At 40.3% G+C, this 14,294-nt stretch overlaps 1 protein-coding gene across 3 annotated transcripts in view; it reads right to left on the bottom strand.

Annotated features, from left to right (window-relative positions):
• rsrc1 (arginine/serine-rich coiled-coil 1) overlaps window positions 1–14,294 on the bottom strand; it is a 120,957-nt gene that overhangs the window by 73,393 nt on the left and 33,270 nt on the right. For all 3 annotated transcript variants that reach the window (XM_025898480.1, XM_003450817.5, XM_005455791.3), the window contains exon 5: window positions 2,959–2,995. In XM_025898480.1, coding sequence (XP_025754265.1) covers window positions 2,959–2,995 — 37 coding nt within the window. The remainder of the gene's footprint in view (window positions 1–2,958; window positions 2,996–14,294) is intronic.

Raw genomic sequence — 14,294 nt, forward strand, 5'->3', positions numbered from 1 at the left:
GAAAAACATTTGCAACAGCCCTGGAACTCTACCTCTGAGAGAGATGAGCTCTGTTATTTACAGTTCTCTGTCCCGAATCGTAATCAGAGTCTTGCACTCCCCAGGCAGCTGACTACTGGGGTGCAATCTCTCCGTAAGCATTAAAATGCCCATAAATTCAAACACTCAGTATTCAACTATTCAAATTCCCTGAGACATACATATATACACAAAAAAAACATAAACTGGTAAACATACAAATGTGTTTGCGTGTGAGTCTTCGTAAGTTTGTAATGTTTAACTCCTCAGCTATCCTGATGAGTATAAAAACAAAGCAACAACCAAGAATCAAATGCAAATATGGTATAATCAGTCCCTGTGGGTATACTCAGGGGGAAAATGTATAGGAAAACATCTGCAGATGCACAGTGGCTAAAATATAAGTCTACCAATCTCTGTGAGTACATGATTGTGTCAATAATTTGGTCTATGTGTACATCTCCAGCTTTTCTGTACAAAATGTTCTAATCACAATAGAAATTGTGCCATAATAGAAACCTATAACTCAAGACGTCTTGCCTTAAATTTGTAATAAGTTTGAAAACTCAGTGCACTCATTTGTGACTTTGCAAATGAGTTCACAGTCATGCACATGTCATTTAGAGAAACTTAAAACCACTAGCTTTCATATTTGCCAAGATAACGATATAAGCATATTGATTAATGCTGTTTATGCATCTAATCTTCTCTTGAATAATTCAAAGCGCCTTTTATGGAGTACTACATCAATCACACCTATAGACCAAGCAACAGACATCTCCAAACTCAATCTAGACCATTACCATACAACGTGCTATATTTAACGTTCACTTCATTTGAATGTCTACTTTTGAAGCACTTTGAGGGGAAACAACAGTGCTCTTAAAAAATACCAACATTGAAAAGATTTTAATGACAAATTTACAATCAGCTTAAAAACATTTAGTGATGATGCAGAGAAAAGAAGAGAATCCAAGATTGTATTTACCTCTAATATGGTCTGTTTGTTATTTGGTAATGATGAACAATGGCGTTTTGTTGAGAACTGAAAAGATCACAATAGCCAACCAGCACCTCTATACGGCATGGATAGTGTACTGAAAACACTCTTCGGAGACTTTGCTCCATATTGACATGATAGTGTCACACAGTTGTTGCACATCCATGATGCCAATCTGCCGTTCCACCACATCCATAAGGTGCTCTACTGGAATGAGATCTGATGAGTGTGGAGGTCATTTGAGTACAGTAAACACACTGTCATCTTAATGATACCAGTTTGAGAAGTACACTGAATGACCACTGTGGTTATAACAGGATGGAAATGGTCAGAAATAACACTTAGGTAGGCTGGGGCATTTAAACAATGCTGAGCTGGTGCTTAGGGGCCCAAAGTATGGCAAAAAATATCTGCATTATCACAATTTGCCAGCCTTAACCAATGATAGACAGCACAATTTATCTATGCTTTATGTTGTTTATGGTGACTTTGGACTGCACCATGGAAATTGTGACCTCAGTTTCCTGTTCTTAGCTGACAGGTGTATCACCTGGTGTGGTCTTCTGCTGCTATAGCACATCTGCTTCAAGGTTAAACATGTGCATTCAGAGATGCTCTTCTGCATGCCTTAATTGTACCTTGATTTCCAAAAGTCTGGCCATTTTCCTTTGACCTTTGGTATTAACAAGTCGTTTTCACTCAGAACTGCTGTTCACTGGATATTTTCTCTTTTTGAGACCATTCTCTGTAAACCCCAGAGTGAGACAACCCCAGCAGATCATCAGTTACTGAAATACTCATACCAACAACCATGCCACGTTCAAAGTCGCTTTAATCTCCCTTTTTCCCCTATTCTGATAGTCTGAACTTCAGCAGGTCCTCTTGACCATCACTAAATGTGCTGAGTCCCTCCCATGTGATCGGTTCATTAGCTATTTGCGTTATCAAGCAGTTGAACAGGTGTACCTTATAAAATGGCTGGTGAGCAATCACACCACTTTAAATCCAATGTCACTCAAATCAAAGTTATGAATATCCTTAACAACAGAGTTAAGTGGCAATTGCAGCTGTGCTTGACAGTGCTGAAAAATGATTTTAACTTTATGAGCTCAGACGTTTGCAGAAGTGGAGAGTTACTGAGAAGTGTTTGAATTTCGGGGTCACTCATTTGTGTGGCATATTCAGGGTCATTTGTGTAGCGTGTGGTGGGGCGAGGGTCATTTGCGTAAGGGTGCTGGGAGCTGCAGTTTAGTATGCAGGGAGGCAAGGGAGGGAGGGCATGTGACATCCACAGAGAGCCAGGACCCTCACTGACCCCTGTCTATAATTCATCCCCTGGAATATGGGGCACATCAAACCTTCGTTTCTTCCCACCCAAAAAGAGGAGAGAAAACCTTTTCACTTTGTTGCACGGCACTCTGACCCCGTATTAAAGCGAGTAGCAAGAGAAACCCTGAAAATGTCGGTTATTAAATTTTCAAGGCTGTCCCAGGAGAGCGTTTCCAGCAGCTCTCTGATTCATAGCTGGAAGAGGACTGAGGAAAGGCCCCATCCTGACAAAAGGACCAAGAGGGACAAGGGGATGAGGAGAAAAACTTTTGCTTTCATTTTTAGCGTTTACGAACAGGTACACACAAACGCACACACACACAAAAGTAGCAGCTAATATGAGAGAGGACACAGTGGATTACCTGTGTGTGTGTTTGGGCACAATTTGGGATGAATTAAATGCTAATATAAAAGCGGGACCAGACCCTCGGGGAGGCTCCATCCTCGCTCTATCCCCGTTTTCTCTGCCACTCTCTCTCTCTCTCCCTGCTTGTTAGCTGCAGGTATTCAGCTCCAATTGCAGAGGTTTCATTAGGAATGCAGATATCAAAGTGTGCAAGTGTGTGTGAGAGTGTGTGTGTGTGTGTGTGTGTGTTTTGAATAGAACTTACCAGATGTTCTAATCTGCCTTTGATGTTCCCAGCGTCCCTGCAACACAACAACACATTTCCCCCACTGTAAATAAAGTGCCGGCACAAAAAGTCATTTAATAAAAGCAGATTTGCAGACACACACACACAAACATCAACTAACACACACAACAAACTCTGTCAAGTGCGATTTTCTGATTTAATTTCACAGTTTGAGTCATTGCACTGAAACACTACCTGTGGCCAATCCTAAGTAGCCAGAATTAGACTCCAGCTACGAATCATTGTTATTAATAAACAATCTATTTTCTTGATTCCTCGATGAATGGGGAGGCAAGCCATCAGTGGTTTTCTGAGGTTATGATGATACTTTAAAATGTCTCACTGTGGTGGTAGTTAAGCCAAATTATTTTCAACTAATCATTTCACAGTCGGCAACTGTCATAATCACTAAACCCTCTTTCTGTTTCACCTGTAACGTACGCAGGATGAGAATAGCTGTAAGAGGGGGAAAAAATCCTGATGATATCAAAAGGCATTTGGTTAATCAAAAGAGGTAACAAAAAAAAGCACATAATGAGGAATTATACTAATTGTTAACCTTTCAGACTGAAATGCTGTGTGCATTTTCATGTGTTTGCATCTGCACAACACAGAGGTTAACTAATATTGTTGCCACACTGCTGGCATTCATAATAATAATTTCCAACTACAAAGAAAGAACTGGGAGCTTATTATCTGTGAATTAATAAAAAATGTGTGTATGATTATCAGGGTAGCAACAGCAGAACGGCGAGCCGAGGAAGCGGAGGAGTGGGGAGCAGTCTGTTTTTAAAAAGAGCAAATTGGCAGTAAATAATAGATGCAATTTTGGCACATTTCAAATTTGCAGCAGTGGAAATCAAAAGATCAAGAGAACACAAACAGCCCCCGTCCCCCCGATCTCAGCACCCCTCGTCCAACTCTGGCCTCCATTACTGACAACTCCACCCAGGCTGTGGCGTTTTACGGCGTTCATGTGTGCCTGTGTGTGTATGTGCTGAAAGGGAGAAAGGCTTATCGACAGGCTTCAGTTGCTAATGCAGCCAGCAGCATCACAGTGTAAATCTACACCATCTCTAAAATTACATACTGTCTAATCCATCCCACCCCTCCAGCCCCCTCTACCTCCATTCACCCATCCATCCGTGTCTCAACACCATCAACCTTTCCGAAAAGCATCAAGGAATGAAGAAAAAGCCAAACATCCAAACAAACTTAAAACAAAAAAATACTACAAGAACTAAAGAAAAACAAAAAAATAAAGTCATGAAGAAAAGATGTTTGCTTGTTTATTCTGAGCTCTGTCACTGAGCCACAGGCAGACAAGTCAACCACTTAAGGCAAACTTCATCTAGCTGTAATTACATTACATTCTGACAAACACCCCGCCACATTCATTATACATGACGGGCGCCCGGCTACTAGACAGCAAGACATTTGTTACCGTGGTGACAGTGTGTGTAATCCACTAATGAAGCGCAATTAGTGAGAAACAATCTAACACAGGGGAGACGCAGCGCTCGATCCCTCCTCCTCCACTCATTTCCCTTTGCTTTTTTCTCCCCCTGTCTCCCCTCTTCCTTTTTATAGCTAGTTTTTCTTTTTTCCTTTTTTTTTGATTCAACCTTTATTAAGCTCTTAACATGCATTTAATCTCCCACGCTTTCATCTGTTGTCCTGACTTCATCAAGGACAAGCTGTCCAGCATGGTCCGCACCAGTGCCGAAGGGATCGCTCTATCCATTAGACAACCACAGCTGACACACACACACACACACACACACACACACACACACACACACACTTTTACATCCTCATCTCTCTTTTCAAAACATCATATAATCTGCGGAGGTCTTCGGGGACCGAGCTTTCCTTTTCTCCTTATCTGTCTCTCCCTCCCTCCTTCTGTACTCTGTGCATTCAGCGCAGAGGCAGCATCGATTTCTGAATTACGCCACAATATTAAATAATTAATATACTTGCCGTGATTGATGTTTTGCATTAGGCCAATATTAGGTTATCAATCAAAATCCACTTGGTTTAATGTAATAATATTGAAAATGTGTCAGTGCCTGTTCATCCAATTTGTAGTGGAGGCAGGCCAGATAGTAATGGTGGTGTAGCACAAGGCCTCAGAGACACTATGGCCTGCTTACTACAACCACAGGAGCACATTACAGCCCCGGCACACAGCATGAGAGAGGGAGGGCGGCAATGGCAAGAGAGATGAAGTGCAGACATGGGAAGACGAGAATGAAGCAGACAGACAGTGATTTGTGATGTGATGGGATGTGATGGACTTGGCATGGTGAGAAGGCGCACTAATCATGTACATATTTAGTAGCCCTCTATGAAGAAAATGAATTCATGGCGCATTAAAATCACACTATTCATACTGTATAAATACTGATTAATTTGTTTTAAAGTGAGCAGTTTACTCATAAGAGCTAATAGTTTTTCAGTGGTAGTCATTTTATAACTGTTAAGGTCTATTAAAGGCAGCTAAGTTTGGCTGAAAAAAAAACTGTGGTTCAAATCGGGCCCTAAAACTTGCTTTAGATATTAGTCTTCCAAACTCCAAATCATTTACTCACTTCAGTTAAAAAAAAAGTATTTTCACATTAGAAATTGACTAATTAAAGCAAGATAAGCCCCATACACTACCGCTGTTTACTGTTGTAATGTACGGCTGCAGTAAACCAAGACAGCTCGACAATATATAACATATGGAATTAAGAAATCATTTATTTTAATGGCTACGTCTGTACCTTTGTCATCGTCACATATCAAAATATCTTCAAAAAAAATGGATTGGTTGACAGGTGAGTGTTTTAAACATTCCCACACTGCTGCATATTAACTCTGACAAACACTGGTCAACTGTGACCTCTAAGACAAAGTCTATTTAAGTGTACACACACACTTTGGTACTGCACAACTTTGGGACTTTGAGTTGGGAGATAACCAACATGAAAGAACTACGGTATTATCTCTGGTCTTGCCTTCAGGACAGTAGTCCTGTTTCGCACAATGAGCGAGGTTACAGCTTGGCTATTGTAATGGTCTTGCAACAGCTGGGATCAAATGGCCCATGATATGAGGGCAGCAACAACCTACATTTACTGATCAGCTGATACAAATATCCCATGAATGTGCTTATTATGGCACCATTTTAAGTTAAAATAATACTAATGGTATACCATTAAAAAAAAACCCTAAGAAAATTCTTGTTGAGTTGTGGCAGCAGATTTGTTTGCAGCCATTAGTAAGTTTTGCCATCATGCAGTCTACATACATAAAATATGACCACTTAAAGTTGCAGGGAAGCTAACAGAGGGAAGCTAACAGCCACGGGGTAACGCTAATGTCATACCCAAGTGTATTAAATCCAATGTGCACACCATGGCTTGCAAAAAGGTTACAAAATTGCTCAAATCACACAGTCTGGACACACACATGTAAGTGGAAAGCTTTTCCTTTAAAATTGAAAATGTAGCAGCCATTGAATGGTCACTTGTCCCCACTAAAGCTATGGCTTGCCATGGCATGTGAGTGTCTTTACAGAATCACTGGGAGTTAACCAGCAACTATTTAAGGATATAATGCCAGAATCTGACAGAAGAGACACTGCAGTGCAGAAGGAGACAGGTTGGACTATTGAGCAGACTAAAACATGAAAATCTCTGACCTTCACCCATCCTAGTCAGACAGCGATTTGTCATTGTGTTCAGTGTTTCACACAACAACAAAAAAAGGAAATTTATGTCATTACTTGTTCACATTACCTCTCTTTTCTCTTCGGAATAGTTCGAAGCCAGGATGACTGAGAGGCCTGGCAGAGAATGGCAAGTGGGCAAGAAGGGGAAAGACACAGGGAGAGTAATGCCCTGTTGTTCCAGGAAATTTAATTAGTTATCTGCGGTCAATTAAGTAAAACTGGACAAACAAGGGAGAGTGTTAAGCTCTGGCAAGGTCAATACTGACCAATTTAACATGGTCGCTGGATCCATCACACTGTCTGCACTCATGCTTTCTCATTCCTGCTCCTTTTTTCTTTTCTTTTTCCCCCTCTCCTTCCACTCAGTCGCATACCTTTTCTTCTCAACGTGCCCTCCCAGCATTCTTTCTTCCTCTATCACTCACAGTAGATGCTCTGTTACAATGTGTCCAAAGCCCTTTTGTCTCTTGTATTCAACCAATGATTTTAAGCTGTTGCCTCATCTTACCTCATCGTTTTCCTTATGTCTCTCCTTACCTGTCATGTTGCCTTCTTCCAAACCCCCCCGGATGGCTTTCTTTCTCTTTTCTCTCTTTACCCGACCCTCCAAAGCCCCCGCAATTCTGCTAGCAGACAATTAATTACACAGCTAGCGCCAGATGAGTTGTCATTTGCGGTTCACGTTTCTAATAATTGCATTAGGTCTGCAGGTTTTTCTAAGATCCCCTCCCTTTCTTTCTTTCACTCTCTTTCCCTTTCTTTCTCTTTCCATCTTTGCTAGATTCCCCCCAACCCCCCTTTTGACACAGCTGATCTGAATATCTTTAGTCAGTCAATGGAGGTGACAGAGGAACTTAAAATGCAGAGGCAGTCATTTGATTTCCAGCTAACAGAGCTGCCCATTAGCCCAGCACTCATCAGCCATGCATTACCTCTCAGACCCACAATCCGGTGTGCGGAAGATTTAACCCTTTCACTCTCCACTACTGGCCAGGTTTACCATGTAATATCAGGCTTTCATACATCAATGGGTTTGCTTCCACAGGCCATGTTACACACCTTTAACTTTCCCCTTTATCTGACTGTAATGATTTCGCTGCCCTTTACTCACAGTTTCAGTTCAGGAACCATAAGAGGCTTCCTATTAAATAAAAATGACTTATAATAAGAACACACCGTGTTATGACTTGTGTTGTAATGTATTGTATTACACATTACTCTATTTCACTGATTTACCCCGTATGGAAAGTCATATGTTACACTTGTTGTTACAGCACTTTTGAATTAGCATGTAACACTGCTGCCAGCTGACATGTTAACAGTAAGCTTATCGTATCCTCGCATGCATGCAAAAAATAAATCCCTAAACTAATGAGACGGACATAGTTACGATTTGATAGCAAACTCATAAAGCACTTTCACAGGAAGCTGTTGTGGTGACAGTGGCACTACTGTAGGAAGACGTATATGTAGAAATGTGTTGTTAGCTGTTAAAAATCAAGCTCAGCATAAACTCCCCTGCAGCATCACTCCAAGTGTTTGTCACAGCATCACAGCTGATAAGTCAGGACAAGGGAACATCTGGATATTTTGCTTAAGGAATTAATTATTAAAAATTTACTTTGTATGTTGATAGACCATAATCTAACTCACAGTCATAGTCCAACACAATCTGACTAAAATAATAAAACAGTTTCCCCTTTTTAAACCTTACTCTACATACTAACCTGTATGATCTATATAAGTCTTCACTCTGTATTTAGTGGTGACTCGAACAAAATTCCATCACAGATAACATTTTTTATGACCGTTAAGTTACGTAGAGGTGACACGTTGAATGTGGCATGGGAAACAAATGGAGAACGTAACGTCGCATTCACAAGGATATGATGAAATAAACATAATATACAGGAAAATCAAAAGAATTAGAAAACATATAGATGTTATTAATCATATGTGTGACGATATTTGTGCAAAGTTTCTCTCCGACTGGCCCACCTGTTAAGAAGGAGATAGGGCACATGGGGACCTATATACACATATGCTACGGTCATTACAGTAAGATTCATTAATCACTCAGTGATCGATGGAAAGGTGACAAGCAGTAGCAGCAGCAACTTCAACTAGATATTTCTCACTTTGCCATGACAAAACATGACTTTCTTTTTGCTGCCGATTTGCAAAACCTGAGGAAGCCAAACAGCTGAATAATGCTTTACATTTGGGGTGATTAACTTTTATCGCTTTCATTCAGAAAATCCCAGAAATGTTTGGATACATCTGGGAGGTTTATAGAAAAAGTTAAAACATAACAAAACAAAAACCTAACCAAAAAAGTGTGATCCATAAAGAAAACACTTAATATAAAACTGTTTGTATGTTATTAGTTTTGTCAGATTGTATTTATGACTGTGAGTTGAAGACTTCTTGGTATTCCAAACAAAGGGTTCACAAACAATATCTTGCGACTGTATAACCAACAGAAGTCTTTAACCTTTTTATTAGCAACAGTGCATTTTTCTATTTTCTCATACAATTAAAAAATAAAATAAAATAAAAAAAACCTGGCCCTCAGCAGCCTCTTCATCCTCAACTTATCATCAGTCACTGATAGTGAGAATAGGAGCAGAACAGGAGCAAAAGAAGGCAAGACACCATATTACTATAAAGAAGACATCATAAGAGAGAGTGAGAGAGAGAGTGTGTGAGTGTATGTGTGTGTGAGAGAGAGAGTGTGAATTTGTGACTCATTTGCTACAGTTGCATGCCTTGTCAAGCGTGTCATTGAGCATTCATATGTTGTTTGACTGCTGACAGAATGGCAGGCATATTTATTAAAAAGTCAATGTGATGGGGACACTGGAGCAAGCATATCCACTCACACATACACACTCACATAAAGCACACTAATACAGAGCCCACATCAGTGGGATCTGCCTGTTTAACTAATATAGGGATAAAGCTTGATATTGAACTGTAGAGGACTGGGTATAGAGACGCACACACGAGCACAATAGTACAGGGAGTGCAGCTTTCCCTCAGGCCTGATTGCCATCTCCATAGCCCTTTTTTAACAGGGCTGCCAATTGAAATTGAAATTGTATTCTTGTGTGTGCTATCAGAACTACCTCTCAGGGTTTTATACAGCTAAGAGGAGGGCTGGTGGGACACACACTCTCAGACTCACACACACATATACACAGGAAGGGATAATACAGGGGCAAGTCGGGGGCTGTCACTCTTCCATGCAGAACACAGAGAGGGAACAAAACGCAGACTTATCGTTCTATGCTTTTATGTAATTCAGCATGCATACAGGCACGCACACACACACATACATTTGCGGGTACACAAGCTGACCTCCCTCCCAGTGGAAGGGGCTTTACTTTAGCATAATCCCAAAATGGTAGAGAAAAGCAGGCCATTAAAATGGGGGTAACAAATTCAGCACTTTATGTTTCTCTCAAGGAGGTTTAAGTGCAGTCAATAAAAAAGTCAAAGAAGTATGAATATGAAAAGAAGAAGTTGATTTAAGGAGGCTCTTTCTGTTGTATGAGATAAAAACGCAAGCAGACACCTGTTCGTGTTATCCGTGTCTGCCAAACACGGGACCAACGCCCAAATAAAAGAGCGACAGCAACACTTGTGGAGCGAGAAAATGAAGAATAAATCTCTTTAAAGTCTTCCAGGATTTATTACTTGAACTGACAGGATTAACATCATCTTCATTTATAATAAGAACAGCAATATCGTCACAATGTAAAACTGGGAAAACCTTTCAAGAAGCAGCATCATGACTGCTATCTTATCAGCATCTCCAAACTAAAAAAAAACATTTATTTAGCCCACACTAATTAACTGACAGGACCTAATTTTGTACAATCAACACAAAAATGCAACAGAGCCATCAATGACAAACACAGGCATTTTTTTCAATATGGTGGGCATTACGAATATAAATAGCACTGAGAAGAAAACAAAGAAAGGGACAAATTATGGCGAGACTGGTGTTGGTGAACATGGTAGTGGAGACTGTAAATAATTTTCTTTCTAAAGTTAGATTAGTTATATTAGCAAATAATTAAACTGCAGAGTATAAATGCCAAACTAGGTTTAAACTAATTTTTTAAAAAGTGTCACCAATGCATAATCAATTTTATGTTGATTTTACCTTTTATAGAATGTGATTATAAGAGCAAGTTACACTGAAGCTCTAAGCAATCCACTACACAAGAAGACAAACTCCACAGGTGTGTCTACAACTGTGAAACTCATTTAAAATCACAAGACAGATAAATAGCATAAAGGCAATTCAAGAATTGGGTTTAAATAAACAAACTTGGAGATTAACATCAATATATTGATTCATTTACATCTTATGTCAAATCAAAACAAAATATGGAAGAGTCTAAAATTATAAACAGGACTTACTTCAGTCCAGGGACACATACAGTCCTGTTTGATGTCAACTGGGCCGAGGCAGTAAACACATTGAATAATAACCCATTAAAATAAAAATATTCATCCCAACAAACCTAATCACACACTCAAATCACCTACACCTAGATCAATACGGATATTTTAAAGAATCTAATAAGGGCAAAGTGGCTAACGCTAAATCTGCCTGAGTCCAGAGTCAGCCAGCAGCCTCGGTATGAGCAAAGGATCAAAGTCATCCTGAGGACATTTATGGAGACCAGCGAAAAACACAAAAGGGTTCAGATTCTGTTATCTGGTGATGTTATAAACATACAGGAAAATAATTAAAGTACCTGACACTTGTTTTGTTATATAAATCTGTTCCACCTGCTTTTGTTTTGCAACGCAAAATATGTCAAGTAAAGGTGGGTGTACAGCAACTCATTTTCAGTTAATTACTTGTACTAATTTCCTGTACCAGAGCACCTTATTCTCAATTGTTTTCAGTGAGAGAAGAACCTGTAGTTTGGGGAAATTTATTGTTTTTTTATGACAAAAATATTTCACATTGTGGAAAAGTTCCATTTTTGTTTCTACAGTTCTCAGAAAGAAAATAACAGAAGAAAAAATAAGTTGGTATCGGCAGGTCACACAAAGAAAAAAAATTATAACAACCGAAGAAATTTGCTACTGGTGCATCTCTCGTATTTAATATATAGTTTTTGTGTTTGTTTAAACAGCCAGTTTACGGATATTACAAAGCGAAACATTGCTGTGGTCGAGAAACACATCGCCCTCCTTTGGCTTAAGCGTCCTGGGTACAGGACAATGACTCTGATCTGTCACTCTGATAACAGCTCAGACAACCGTTCACATAATCAAACATTAGCAGGCCATAGTTAAAGGACCACCTTCAGCTCCCTGTGAGCTAAGAAATGCTAAACTGCTGAAGACGTCATATCACAGATAAAATATTACACACAGAACATGTCTCCCTATTTAAAAAACTATATCTCCCCCTTCTTAGCCTATACACACCAGCTCTGGAGGGATCTGAAGGCTGGGGCCAAGTTTTAAAGAAAATTGACTTCTTTTTATCGTGTTACATAGAGGGAGATCAGGACAAAGACCGAGAGAGAAAAGCAAAAGGGAGATATTTCCCCATGGTTTTCTTCAATAGCCAGTGGTCCTTTTCATACTTCCCAATTATAACCTTTCCTAATCAGAGAAATGCCTCTCTATTATTGAGGCTGAGACAATGACACTCCCCAACATTACTGCCTGCTCCAAAACTATGTAGATTGCCGTACTGATACACAAAGACTACACTGGGCTATACGGCAAGGACTGGGGGGAGTGGTGGCTGTGTTAAAATCACATGTGGAAATCTTTTGGCTCTCCTCTCGGCCCCAGCAAAACTGATGGGGAACAATGGCAGCCCGGCACAGCATCTGTCATGGCACAATATAAAAAGATGATCTTGGCACCGAATGGACAAAAAAAAAAAAAAAGAAAAAAGAAAAAAAAGAACGAAAGAGAGGGAGGAAGACGGGGGAATGAAGAGGAGGGGAAGGGGAGGGCCAGGCGAGAGGTAATTCATTTGCAAATCAGGCCCTGGTGCTCAGGTCTATTTCAAGCTGCCAGTGGGTGCCAGGAGTTAACAAGGTAATCAGTTTCAATCCTGCCCTTCAATTGTACATCACACCCTCATCCAGAGAATACCCAGGCCTTTCTATACGGGGTAGAGGGGGAAATAGCAATCTGGCTGCTGGCTTGCCGCACACAAAACACACACACACACAGACACGAGCGTGCACACACACACCTGAAGACAAGTTATTAATAGCCACGTATCCACTACATGTCCTTACAAGCAACTGTACGGAGACAAGTAGAGCTGACACAAGCAGCTGAAGAATCTATAGAAGAAAACTAAACTGATATTTCCTGATTTTATGATTTCCACTTAAGAGTCAATGACTTATTATTTTTAAATACTTTACTTACATTAGGGCAAAATATTAGGGATAAAACTAAAGAAATCTCTGCTCAAGTTCTGGAAAAAAAAACCATCGACAAAGCCCACGGTAAATGCCTCTCTTTTACACTAATTCATCAAGAATATAAACATTAGATTGGTAGGCATTAAAAATAAATGAGATTCAGCACAACTAAAGCACTGTAAAATATTGCTTTGGTAGTCCTACACTTTTTTCCCCGTCTTATTTTTACTGCATGTTTTAATCTGTCTATGTACTCTCACTTGTATTTTGAGTTATTGAACGTAAAATAAAAAAATCTGCATGAATTTTAGGGTGTGAGTCTTCCTACTTTATACCTACTTTCAGTCTCAACTTTAGTGGCAGCAGGAGCAGTAGGTTGCCCTGAACCAAACAGTGGTACATGCAAAGTGGCAGAGGAAAAACAGAGCTAAACCTGTTCTAATCTTTTCTTTCCTCTCTCTGCATCCCTCCCTTTAGCCTTTGTCAGCTGTAACCGGCTGGCCGAGAGGCAGTCAGCCCCCGTTAGTCCCTCATCTACATAATCAATATGACAACCTTATTTTTCTGATGCAAACAGGATTTCACTGCTGAGCTGTGTTTGTTGATGTGTGTGTGTAAGTGTGAGTGAGGGAGTGTGTGAGTGTGTGTGTGAGAGCGAAAGAGTGCCCAGTCTGCTTGTAGCCAGCCTCAGTCATGGCCCTCTTTAGCCTAATTAGATTAGGTGTGATTATCCCGGCTCTACCTTACAAGTGTACAGGCGGGATAAAGTGGCCACAAAGGCCAGCCTGTCACAGACACCGGGCTCTGGTCTGCAGGTTATCAGGGTCCAGGGAGACACACCGCGTACATTGTTATTCATATCATCTACACACCGTTTTCTACTGTGCCTTTTTCACTTCTCTTCGTTCAACCCCCCACCCCCACCCCCCTTCAGTGTCTGTGGTGTCAAACTGGCGTAAGCACCGGCCAGGGTAACTGTCTTTTTTTTTTCTCTCTCTCGTTCTGTCTGTCAGAAGACAAAACAACATGGCCCCAAGCACTCTGCAGTTTAGCCTACAGGGAGAAATGTCAGGAGCAGTCGTGTGTACGTGCATGCATGTGTGTGTGTCTGTTTTTCTGCAGACTTCAAGGAAAAGTGGTAAAAAAAAAAGAAAGAAAAGTTAACCCCAGTCTTC

Source organism: Oreochromis niloticus, linkage group LG14 (genome assembly GCF_001858045.2).
Source record: "Oreochromis niloticus isolate F11D_XX linkage group LG14, O_niloticus_UMD_NMBU, whole genome shotgun sequence".
In the NCBI taxonomy this organism is placed as follows: Eukaryota; Metazoa; Chordata; class Actinopteri; order Cichliformes; family Cichlidae; genus Oreochromis; species Oreochromis niloticus.